At 32.0% G+C, this 13,866-nt stretch overlaps 1 protein-coding gene across 3 annotated transcripts in view; it reads left to right on the top strand.

Moving 5' to 3' along the window:
• Nos (Nitric oxide synthase) overlaps nt 1–13,866 on the top strand; it is a 436,979-nt gene that overhangs the window by 421,060 nt on the left and 2,053 nt on the right. For all 3 annotated transcript variants that reach the window (XM_088241938.1, XM_088241932.1, XM_088241947.1), the window contains 5 exons: nt 4,729–4,983; nt 7,066–7,219; nt 7,910–8,079; nt 10,246–10,456; nt 12,440–12,521. In XM_088241938.1, coding sequence (XP_088098064.1) covers nt 4,729–4,983; nt 7,066–7,219; nt 7,910–8,079; nt 10,246–10,456; nt 12,440–12,521 — 872 coding nt within the window. The remainder of the gene's footprint in view (nt 1–4,728; nt 4,984–7,065; nt 7,220–7,909; nt 8,080–10,245; nt 10,457–12,439; nt 12,522–13,866) is intronic.

The raw sequence follows: 13,866 nt of genomic DNA, 5'->3' as shown, positions 1-13,866 counted from the left end.
AACTAAACATATCTTAATAGAAACAAAATAAATAACTGTTTGATATCTTAACCGTGGCTAAGGAATTAAAGAAGAATATAGAGTTATAAGCATTTGCATGGCTTATGACCCAATTTTATCATTCCAAACCTCTCGATAATTGTAAATGGAAACAAAACGTTTGAAAGTAATTTTACTGATGAAAAAATATGCCTTAAATTTGTCTGCGTAATTTGTTTCAAACTCCACAAAAAACTATAGAAAAAACAAAAACTAATAATTTGCAATCAAATTATAAACTCGAGAAATCGCTGTATTGATAAACAAAACGGAATAAACGATAAATATATACAGATTATGTGGTTTTAATCATTGTATAATATCATTCAACATCAGTGTTTACAAATAACAACGAACGTACTAATATAACCAGAATGACAATCACCAGATAAACTGCAAACGGCTCTTGTGTAACATGTGTTCATAAACATAAAACTTACGAGACCCATTATCAAAGCGAAGTTGAAAAATTCTATAAACATTTTTCATGTATTTTTTATTTTATATTTTCATAATTTAAATCTTGAAATAGGGCACACATAAAAATATTTTTATGTGTGCTCTTATAAATACATTGTACATATATTTTATTTATAAGTTATTTAAGACATATTTCTTAAACGTGTGTCGGAATTAAGATTTTTTTTATTTAACTTTTTGTACATAATGTTATTTGTACATTGGCGGGCTTATTGCCAAATGGCAATTTCTTCCAACCAACCAAAAAAATAAAAGTTTTATTTTTATAAAACGTTTTCATGCTATAAACAACACAATTCAAAAGGAAAAATTCTACTCAATACATGTTTAGGGAACAAAGGGTCAACCTGTAATTTTTGAATACCACAAAAATTGTGTGACTTTTTAAAAATCGATCTGAACATTCTAGTAAAATTTATTATCTTTAAATCATTACAACACAATTTATTTCAATACTTCGGATCTCACTTATAAACCTTGTATAAAGTTACGCCGGGGCACAGTGGTAGAATAAATATGAGTACACCCCTTATTCTAACGCTATAATAAGGATGATATTCCCATTCATATTCTAACTTTATACCAAGTTTATGAGTGTGGCCCTTTGTTTTTATATAACTACCAATGTACCTAAGTTTAGTCTAAATTTCAAGAGCCGTAATCTGCCGGATGAAAAGTAATTGTACTTTATAAAACTTTTAAGTACATTTTTTATCAGAAATACCTCAGAAATATTTTTTACATCATCCGTTGATTTAATTTTTTTAATAGCCCGATTCTTAAAGAACTACGTTTTAAGATGGCAAAATTGTATGATTTTCCTACTTTTTTATCAGATTACAGCCTTCAAAGTCTGGCCAGTTGTTTAAAGAAAACAGAATCCATGTATTTTTTTCCTCAAGTTCCGTCCTTTCAACGCTGCTAAATAGCGAATAAAGAAAACATTTTGTTAAGAAAATTAAAAGAAAATGCTTTTCTGAAAGGCTTGTGGAAAAGTGAAGTTGTTTAGATTTTTGTAACAACATAAGATGTTAGTAAAAACTATTTGTTTAAATTTTTAATGAAACGCATTTTATATGTTATTATTTTATTTTAACATAAAAGTTGGTATACCTACTCATGAACAGGCTGATACCTATAAGGGTAAATTTTATCGATATTTATTGTTGTTATTTTATTTAAATGTTTAAATTCCCATTGAAAAATAAACAATATCATTCCCCTTTCTCCACCCAGTGGTGCATAGGGCAATTTATTGGTAAACCAAATGCAAGGTGGTCAGTCTTTCGCTTCATGTGCCAGTCCAGGAACATTTAAACATTGCACATAAAAAATCATTACAATCAATATTTTACGTCCCCCTGCCTTAATCGAACCTAGTAGCTCGAGAATGGTAGGCGAACGCGTCAACCACATCACAACGAGGTTGATTTATCTCCACTCGATTTCCTTATTCTGGTCTTTTACCCGAGAGTAGTCATCGAGAGGAAAACACTCGTCCAGAGTTCTGGTTCTATTTCACACACAGAACTGTATTCTTGTGTCTGCCTAGACACAGATAATGATGAGATAGTAAAAGCATACATTCAAAAAGAAAAATAAAAATCTGTCTGAAAAAAAAAATGAGATGATTATGTTAAATGAGACAAATATGTTAAAAAAAAAACAGTTGTACTCAGTCCTCAGAGCAGTTTTCCGAGTGAAGAGGACTATTAAGTTACCTTTGTATATTATATCATCATCATCATCATCATCATTCCCTTTCCGCACCCAATGGTGCGTAGGGCCACTGCATTGGTACACCAATCGCAGCGTATCTTGAACAGTTTTGTTACATGAAGGTAAGGTGATCAGTCTTACGCTTCAGGTGCCAGTCCAGCGACAATGAAATATTCTAGTGTAAAAACACCCTTTTTAATAATATTTCATATCAACATGGTAGGCAAATGCGCTGACCATTACATCACACGGGGCCGACAAGTACAGTTAATATAAATTTAAAAATATATTTTTTTAAAGCATTTGCAGGTGTTGTCTAGTTGGTGAAAATAATCAGACCAATCTCACATTCATCAAGTCATTTTCTCTTGTAAAAAATACGTTCAAGTGGACGAATTCATTCGAATTCCATCTCTGAAATGAATTTTTGTTAAACGTGTATAATAACGTGTAACTATTACATTGGACTTGCAATTTGTTGTTCCTGATGGCCTAATATAAAATAAAATTCACGGGATTCTGTGCAAATGCTCTAGAAATAAATTTACGACAATGTTCTGCCTTGTTGCCTGATGGGCAATAAAACGCCACGGGGGTATTCCTCACTATGACATTATAAAGGAGAACCGCGGATTGATGTTCCTCAACAATCATAAAACGAAAAAGATTTTTACTCTAAGAAAAGAAATATATTAAGGGCGGACTGCAAATAATACGAACCTTATTTTCTTCCTCATAAGTCTCAGGTTTGTTAAAAGCTTATGATTTATGATTTTAATATTCTCAGGTTAAAAATAAAACTGTTTGAGTACATGCCATTTTTTATAATTTTATTTATTTATTTTATTTTATTTTATTTTATTTTATTTTATTTTATTTTATTTTATTTTATTTTATTTATTTTATTTTATTTTATTTGGGATTTTTACAGCTATTACATAAACAAAATAATTAGAAAAATCTTAACAATACTAAAGCCAATTAAAAAAATCCACTGTAAATATAATGACACATAATACATAAGAAAAGAAGTTTAGTAATTGTATTTGTGTGACGTTTGTATTCATGTGAATGTGTGTATGCGTGAATGAATGAGGGAGAGGATACATGTGCGTGTGGGAATGAATGAGGGAGAGGGTGCTTGTGTATGGGTGCGTAAGTATGAAAATAATATATTTGCTTAAAACTTGTAAATTGTATTAAAAATGGTACAATAAAGAGCTTAGTAAAAAGGTAGAAACCTTTTTGTTAAAATTCAAATGACGAAATGATATAAATTGTTTTTTTTCCGTATTCCGTATTCTGAAAAAAAAACAATAAAATAATATTGTAAGTTTGATAGATATTTTATTATAGACAGGCGATGTGGGGCAGTTGGTAAGACGGCTAACTGTGAATTTGGCGTCACGGGTTCGATTCCCGCCAGTTGCAAGAGAAAAATCCATGAAAGATTTTTTTTCAATCGGTCTGGGTGTTGTAGTGTATTTTTCATTACCTCCTTCCATATCCCCTCTATCTCACCTGCTGACAAGCCTCTAAATAAAGGCTTAGCGGGTTATTCCTTTAAAAAAATATAAAAAAATAACGCAAAACCTTTTTAAAAATAATTTATTTCAATAGTTTGTTGATTAATACAAATATTCTAATTTCTGTTACGAGTTGTAATAAGTTTTTTCTGTCACTCTCTTGTAGATGCCTTCCCGAATACTGTGCGAAAAATACAACTGCCCCTCGGACTGATTATGCTTAGTTAAAATCGACAAAATCAAGGTCTCATGTTCCCGTTTTGCGCACCCCAAAACAGCCAAAATTTTTTTTAAGAAAGAGTATCGATGAAGGCACGTTTTTCTCTTTTCAAAAATATTAAAATCATTTATTTTTTCACAGCATCAAAAACATATTAAATATATGTTCATTATTGCATATGTGTACAATATTATGTCTGCACTTGAATATTAATAAAAACTAATGTCTGAGCACCCGATGACAAACTATTATTTAATAGTTTATCGGGACAAATATGTTTTAATACTTTATATTTTCATTCTTAAATAGTATTTATTTTGTAATAACGTGTGTATTTTGTTGAATAAAGACGTATAATAATAAAAAATAAAAATAAAGTAAATATATTGCTTGATACGTCCAGAGGGCTTTTACATGACAGATATAAAATTAAAATTCAAGTGTTTCATGTTATAACCATTTAAAATGTGAGTATTTATCTAATAATAAAAAAAATTATACTGTCGAATTACATTATGCTTTAAATATACATCAATAAAGGTACAATGCTACATTAAAGTGGGTAGGTACATAATAAAATGTGTTGAAATTTTTTTAAAGTTTTTTGCAAAAAAAATAAGTTTACGGTAGGTATTTTTTAAGTGCGTGCAAGCAAAATACAAAAAGTCAAAGTGATTTTCACGAATCCCCTGATCTTTCACCCTGATATATATACATTAATATCTTCCTTTTATCACATTAAAGGTGTCCTGCGAGGCATTTTGTCTCGACGACGAGAATACCATGTCCGACGTTACCGACGCCCTGGGAACCTTGGCCCTGTCCAACAGTACCGTGAGGTTCTTCGTTCCGGACGACTGCCAGACTGGAGTTTCCTTGCTGAAGACCCTGAGGAGCAGCACCAGCAGGAAGGTGTACGCGTGCCCCGTGGTGAAGGTCAGGAACCTGCATGGAGAGTCCTCCAGCCGCGCCACTATGTTCTTGGAATTCATAATCGGGGTATGTTGAAGATACGTCTTTATTAAAAACCTTTTTTTTCTTTGCGTTTTTTTTTTCTTTTACCTTTTAATACCTTCAATAACTTTACATGGGTACTGTGTAAAATTCTCCTTTTTGCTTATATGTGAGCATCCACATTCCACATGTCATTTCCAATTAAAACATCACCAGCAATGAGCCAAGGAACTAGCCGAGTGCTCTAGCTTATTTTTTCATACAAATAAGTGTACTATATTCTGAACACCTTAAACCCAGTGGCGGGATTTTTCTCCTGGAGTAAACTTGCAGACTACACAGTTTCTTTGGAGATTCTCGATTTAGAAAACAGTATTTCAAACATTATTTCTTGAGGGCCACTTTTTCATTTAGATGATACTTTTGACAAATGACTCGCAACACATGTGGCGCTCGTCGCGGCCGTTTTTGGCAGTATTCATCTTCAGAACAAATCGGCCAGTTGACATTTTAATCGTTATGAGATTCCCAATACTGACTGAATTCATTGATCAATTTTTTATAAACTTTTTTATAAGTTATGTATTAAATTAATGGATAATATGGCTACATAATATAACATATCACGAAGTTACGTCGTTTGAGTTGATTTCATAGATGAGAGTTGATACAGAACCTCAGAAAAAATAGCAATTTATAGTATGTATATATACTGCTACTGCTACTACTACTACCAACTACTGCTTTACAAAATTGTGACAGGAATGGTTGACTGTACAGAGCTGCTTGGTTTAATAACAATACATGTGCCAGCCAGGATTTGTAGACGGTACCACCTGTTTCATGTACCAACAAGTAAAACATCGTATGTTAAAAATGCTTTTTTTCGTAGGACTTTTTCAATGTACAATACAAAATTTAAAAATATAGATTATACAAACATCACTCTGTCAGATTTAAAATTTAAACTAAAAATGTATTATGTAGCTTAGTAGACATTATAATAATAAATATGCACATCTCCCCCCCCCCCCCCTCCTTATCCTCTCTTCAAGCATTTTTGTCCTTATCCCGCCCAATTTACAGTAACTTAATGTTCTTAAAATTAATATTTAAAAAATCTTTGATTATTGAGTACTTTAAAATAACATTTTTATATGTATAAATTGTATGTATTTATTTGATTTGTAATATATTTATTCTTTACTAACTTTGTATACTATGTGGAAATCTGTTATTGGTTCTGAGTTTATACACTATATCTGTTTGTTTACTAAAAATATGTATGTAGAACTGTTGATTTCCCTAATAAAATAAAAAATATAAAAAAATATATATAAAATATAATATAATTATGTACCTACTATGTAGGTAAACATAAATGTTTTTTTTATAGCTTACCTGTAAATAAAATCACCGTTCGCCACTGATCTATAGGATACAAAATATGATTTCATGAACTAAAACACAAGTAAAACCGCATTCAGTTAAAACTGCTTTATCATGTTTTTCGTTATTATCTGCATTATCCTCAATTCAATTTAAGATTCTGAAGCCGTTTTAACAGTGAAATATGTTTTAAAAAAATCGTTCTGCCTAGATAAGGGTTCGTTAACCAACTGATCCAAAAAATGAACAGTACATATTTTCAAACACTGGCCATCAGGACATGGAGCACTGCGTCGCTTAACTAAATGTAGCGTTTTTGAATAATCTATTTTATGCAGGCAAGTTGACTAATTTTACGCTTCGGGTGTCAGTCCGCAGGCAATAAAGTATTGCAACGTAAAATCACCATTTAAACCAATAGTTCATGTAAACCTTGACAGGAATCGAACCTGCTTTCACTCGAACAAGCTTACCAGTACACTGTGAGGCGAATTTATGTTTTCAAGAAATTTTACCAATTGAGTCTAAAAAAGAACTTTTATTATCTCACACAGGACTGTATTCTTCCGCCTAAACACGGGAATCAAAACAAAATCGTCTCACTCACATCAATAAATTGTATTGTCGCTTTTTTTTCGCTGTTTTGAATTTAAATTCTTCTAAGTGCTTTTTCCAATTACGGTTTTAGCCTTTGTATAAAACTTTATATACACGCCGTGCAATTCCTTAAAATTATAGGAAGAACTGCAGTACCAACCTGGAGACCACGTGGGTATCTTACCATGCAACAGGAAGGAAATGGTTGATGAACTTCTAACCAGAGTTCAGGGAGTGGATGACCCAGATAAGCCGATCCAACTGCAATTGCTCAGGGAGAACCATACATCCAATGGTAAGGAGTTAATTTTCAGTTGTGACAATTATTGAAAACGTGTTTTTTTTTTGTTTTTGTCTATTAGTCTAAAGCCTATTAAAATATGAGATAGAAATAAGTCAATTTCGAAGTCGAATTAAATTCTGACATAACTGTCAGCTTTGAAAACGAGCGCCTAGATGTACAGATAATGTGGCTATATTTTGCTCTATTAACATATAAAAACATCTAGGTGTAAAATGTTGCCACTATAAAAAATAAATTTAGTTATACTCTTTTTCCATCTGTTTTACTGTCTTCCTGAGTGAACGTATCGTTAAACGTAAACGTTAAAGTGGCCAAGTTTGTTATCGATCGGTAGATAAATAAAGACGATCGTTTAGCATACCGTTTTGGTAATTGTCAAAAGTAATATGAAAATGATGTTATCACAATAGCCTATTTTAAGTATAAATGAAAACTATTTTAATTTTTTATTAAGTAAGAAACGCGGACTAAATTTTCGGGATCAATGATCAATTTCATATGAATGCATTGGTTGGATTCGATCATTTGTAGGATCAAGATCAAGCTATCAAGATTATAAAGGATCCCCTTGTCTGATACCAGATGACGATCCCCCAGACTAAGAATATGGAAGTTCTTGTGAAAGCTTCTAATGATAGAGAGTAAAATGGTACATTGTGTAATAAACATTATGTTTTCCAGGTGTGGAGCGCATATGGGAACAACACGAGCGTCTTCCAACTTGCACCCTCAGGGAACTGTTCGCCAGATTTTTGGATATCACATCATCTCCGTGCACGAGTCTACTTGCCTACCTGGCTTCCTGCTGTGATGACCAAGAGGACAAGACAAAGCTAGAGTATTTGTCAGTGGTACGAAAAAATAAGACATTATTTACAAACATTAACACATTCTTATCAAGTTTTAAATATCTGAACAAAACAATATTAAAATTACCTGTAGCAGAATAATAAATAATAAAATGAAATCATCTTACATAAAAAAAAAATTCATTTTCAAGATATAAAAGTCCATTTTATGGCTGTAGGATACATGTTTGTGGATGCAGGGAGCTTCTACCAAAGTTGGAGGTGACAAAAGAAAACAACTTTATGATTCGCTACGTATTTATTGCATGTTGAATAAAATACAGACATTGGTTATGCAGCACGAAAACAATGGTGCTAATTGAATGCCACTAATCTAATCAACTACATAAGTATCTGAATGGAACTCTTGACTACTCTCTTCTACGGATTGATTAACTGATGCTACCTGCTCGAACAATAGATGTCCGTAGTGTTCTTTTTACTTCCGAGTGGGGTCGTCTTTTATTTTACATACTGTCGGTAATTTGATATCAGTGCTAGGTAATCAGTATTTTTGATTGATTGATTTAATTTTTGTTTATGTATACTACAAATATCCCCATAGGCATTATTTATCTTCTGCACCGTCCTTAAGATGACGGTAGGTCATATGACAGTGGGAATTGGTTTCCGGGTGAGTTCCACATGCCTAATGCATTGTAAAGTTCACCTTTATAGTTCATCGTCATCATTTCCTTTCCGTACCTGATAGTGCATAGGGCACTGCATTGTTGCACCAGTTGCAGCATATCTTGTTTTTTTTTTGTTACATGAAGGTAAGATGATCAGTCTTACGCTTCATGTACCAGTCCAGGGATTATGAAATATTCCTTGTGTGAAAACACCCTATAAATAAATATTTCGTATCAACCATGTCGGGAATCGAACCCGAGGCCTCTTGAGTGGTAGACAAACGCGCTGACCATTATATCACGAGGCCGACATAGTTGAAATGTTATAGTTCAAATGATACAACATCAATTGAAAACAATTGGTTTTTGTTTTACACATGAAACAATCACAATCATCATAATCAACATTTTTTTTTGTAATTGTAGAATAATTGTCTCAGTAAAGGATTCTTTTTAGGGGTATATTTATTTCAAAGGAAAATATTTTTAAAACGAAATGATTGAATTTGCAGATATTTAGAAAAAAAAAAAAACAATTTCACTGAGTAAGCAATACAGCATTTGAGAGATCATGATGTCTTCTCGTAGAATTAAGAATAGTCTAGAAACCGCATACGCACATCAAACAGAAGGCGATTTAACTACTCATAAATGAGTAGGTTTACGTTTTGCCCCATTAGTTTCTTTGCAGACGTCGCTAAGTACGCAACTCCTGTTTAGAATACAACTATGCCGTGTTGTGTCCTTTTAAAGTGTAGAAATACTGCTAGGATCTTAAAGAAACGGGATGGCATCACATTTCATGTGTAATTAACAAACGAATGTTTAAGTAGCAAATGAATTACTTAAAAATTGAATTATTTTTCCATATGTCAGATTGTCGAAGAAACAAAATGGAAATTCCGTTATTGTTGCCAGGGTAGAATTTTTTTTACCCTACTTTGCTCATTTAATAAAACAACTAATGAAAATTAGACCCCGTATTAAACAACGCCGTGGGGAACATTTGAACGACATTATCTTTAAAACATCAAATATTATTTGGCATGATATAAAAATATCCGTTTTGTGTCAAATAAAATTTGTTTTATATTTTAAGTTCAAAGTTCGTAAATTCAATTACTCTTATTAAATGACCCTTTATTTATCTAATTTGTTGTGTCAATGGATGTTTCCGCGTGCACAATAAAATTTTAGAGAAATTAACAGATGGTTTTTTTTTACCTTACATTTGTGTTATGATTATTTTTTTTCCCCATCAAGCAACATTACCCGGCGACTTAATGTATGCGCGCGGCGAAAGTGTGTCTAAGTGGGAGAATTATTGGACACAGTCCGATGTATTCAAATATGATTCAACGCTTCTTCTGGACTATTCTTAATTCTATGTGTCTTCTACTACCATTTCTGTGTCTCCTTGAAATTAAAAACAAATTAATAACACTGAATCTAAGACATAAATAAAAGTAAGAACTCACAGGAGTGCGTGATGTTTTTATGTTTAGTACTAGTAAACAAAATGTTAATATTTTTGTAGGACGCAAATGCCTTCGAGGACTGGCGTCACTGGGGCACACCGACGCTGGTGGATACTCTACGACAGTTCAAATCTGCCAAGCCGCATGCTGCTGCCCTGGCCGCCCAACTATCACCTCTTCAGCCGAGGTTCTACAGCATCAGCTCCAGTCCCCTGGCCCATCCCAACCGTGTCCACATCACTGTTGCTGTGGTCACCTACCAAACCCAAAGTCAGTTTTCTTATTTGAATTTGAATTTTTAAAAATAAAATATTTAAAAAACAAATTGTTGCTAACTTCTGCAGGGGAGAAGCGAGGGGGGCGTGGCCACGCGGTTTACAGTGTATCAGACTTCCCTCTCCCTCTCCTTGTTTCTCCCCAGCAGAAGTAAGCAACCAGTTATTTTATTTAATATTTTATTTTTGTAAATTTTATTCGTTCTAAAAAATTGTTTTAATGTGCTAATATGTCTTCTTGCTCATTCTGATCATCGTGGTTTCGGATGTGACCGGGTTTAAAGAACACCCTCTATATACAAAAGGACGATATACATACAGTACTTATTGCTAAAAATATATTATTTTATAGCAATAAGTTCAAGAATATAGATAAAACTATTTGGTTCAGTTCGAAAATCAGCGTTTATTATAGTAAATAATACAATATGTTTTGTTTGCAAAACAGTGACAATGGTATGTGGTATATACAATGAAGTAAAAATAAAATAAAATTTATAAATTTATTTATTTACATAAATAAGTTTATTGTACATTGTTTGAGACATAAGTCCCAACTCGATGGGACTCAAGCCCTGTGTTGAGATGGGACTAGCAATTAACTAATTAACTACTGACAGGACACATGAGTATATCACCACAAATATAGAATCAGAAACATAAAGAAGATATATTTTTTCAATACATATATATATGGTACATCAATATGGTAAACAGTAAACTCAAACATTCGGAAAATCATCAAGGAGTTTCCTACTCAAATCCCTCCCACTAAGGAAAATCCAGTCCTTAACTACTTTCTTGAAAATAGTTTTTGTCCTTGAGAGCTCAATATACTCTTCCAAAATATTGAACACTCTCGGTGCGATAAATGAGAGATGTCTCTGAGCAAAAGTTGTACCGGTTTTGGGTATGACATAATTCATGCATATGTAAACGTATTAGACACTGTTTATCCTCACTAGGTATTTTTTAGTACCTGTTCTGATGTAGGCGGCATTTACATATTTTTTTATAAAGTTCAGCATTCATTAGTCTTAGTAATATATTTTAAAAAACTGATAAAAATTAAATAATATTTTAAAAAAGACATGAAAATCTTACAAAAATGATGGAGTTAAAAAAATGTTTAATTTTATTTTTGCATGAAACTGAAAGAAATATTTATAAGAAAACTCAAAAAAGGTATAAACTGATAGAAAATAATAAAATCTAGTGAAATTTGTTAAAATAAAATTTTTCGAAATACGACACACTGACTAAAAAACAAGCTCCAACTGTCTCCTTGCCATTTTTAAAAGCCACTCTTTTGTACAATTTTTTAATTTATTTCCAGCTAAACACAATATTTCTTGTGGGAGCATGTTGTATAGGGTCCATAAAAATAAAATGTCTTTGGAATATTAATTTACCTTCAGTTTAATATCTAGTGTTTTTCGTATGGGTGATGATGTGTGATGTTTTGTTTTTATAAATGTCTTATAGAAGTGTCTTCATGAACACTTGTCTTACTTTTAATATGCTGTCTTTATGAAATAAATGTTCCGATTCACAACGGAAAGGATTTTTTAATATAACTCTAATAATTTCCGAGTTTGTTAGTTAGCGCTTCAGAATAAGCCTCCTATTTAAGTTTGTCATCTATGATGATACAATTGATATCATATAACATTAATGTCCTTAAGGGAAAAAAAATTGACAAGCTAGGAAAGGAAATGGGAGAGATATGGTTACAGTTGAATTTGATTCAGTGATCGCATGAAACAAAATAACATGCTTTTGAATATATCAAGACTGGGATATTTGATGGCAGACCTAAGAATTATAGGCAAGGCAGAGTGATAAGCATAATTAGTTTTATGGTCATATAGATATAAAATAAATAATATGGATATTATTTTATTTTTTTCATTTCAGATATAAAATATCTAGATATAAAATAAATAATATGGATACTATTTTATTTTTTTCATTTCAGATGGTAATACCCACTACGGCGTGTGCTCAAACTACTTGAAAGATTTAAAACCAGGAGATGAAGTTTATGTATTCATAAGGAAGTAAGTACTGTAGAGTAGAATAAAGTATAGGTCATCGCGGAAATTTCAAAAATATATCAAGAAACGATAATCTTTATTTTGGTATAAATAACTCACATTTACATAGTAATACCATAAGTAGAAAATTACAATATATGTATAAACTTTTCTTATATATACAGTAAAACTCAAATAATCTAGATTCACGAGTGCCAGCATTATCAGGATATGCAAAATTCCTGATAATTGTATTACTTGAATACAATACATTATGTTTTCCCATGTATATATTGCATGTATCTAAGTAAGTACGACCGGTCCAAGATAGTATGATGTGTGTGGTGGTGGGGCATACGTAGGTGTCTATCGCACCCATAGACAACATAGCAAAAAGCAACAGCAAAACGATCCACTATCACTCGCTCTAATATTTTTATATTTGTTACAACGGATCACCTCTCGATCAGTCCTCACCATATTTTCCATAAGTATGATAAAACATCAAATGATCTTCTGTACATTGTAATTAATAAAATAAATATTTAAATTAAGATAAACATGTATTGTATAAGGTCATTTGAAATTCTATAAGGGCCGGTAGTGTAAATTCCGTGTTTGAGCTGATAAAGAATATGGTTGTTCTATATGTGAAATAAAACCAGAATTTAGACTGTAAAAATCCTGACTTACATGGAAAAATCCCAAAAAGGGTACACGAGTGGAGATAATTCCGCCTTGCAGTGCTGTGATTGGCGCGTTCGCCTACCATGCTAAGTTCCTAGGTTCAATTTCTTTTAGAAAAGACACGAAATATTGGTTTGCACTATATTTAATTGTTACAACAATATTTAATTATTCCTGAATTGGAACCAGGAGCGTAAGAACGATTACCTTATTTTATTTTTATTTATCTTATTTAATTAAGTTTTCGGAGATATCAACAGGAACACAGATTAACTATATAATAAACAAAATATACATACAACGAAACTAATGACAAATATCCAAAGTAAAGCTACTAAGTATTAGAAGCATATTTGATTTTTAAAAATGGTAATGCATTTTTCATCACAAATACAATTCTAAAAAACATTAAAATAAAACATAGTTAGGATTATATTCATGGGCTAAAACATACAAGTGGAGAATTCTGAGCATAGTTTGTACAAGCGGCTAGCACATGAAAGAGACAGCTCAATGAGGCGGTAACCAGGGGCCATCACTAATGATACATACGGCAATCTTCTAAACTAAGCAAGTGGTGCTTTTTACAGGAAGAGATGTAATTTAGATTGGTATACCTGAATCTCCAGTTTAGGTGTCGTAGAAATGTCCATCTCAATGTCATGAAATGATGATAGAGAGA

The sequence above is a fragment of the Micrasema longulum genome, unplaced genomic scaffold (assembly GCF_059751315.1).
Source record: "Micrasema longulum isolate JH-2025_06_02 unplaced genomic scaffold, ASM5975131v1 h1tg000133l, whole genome shotgun sequence".
NCBI classification, from domain to species: Eukaryota; Metazoa; Arthropoda; class Insecta; order Trichoptera; family Brachycentridae; genus Micrasema; species Micrasema longulum.
The sequence above is the reverse complement of the archived record's forward strand: the minus strand, read 5'-3'. Positions and strand labels throughout refer to the sequence as shown.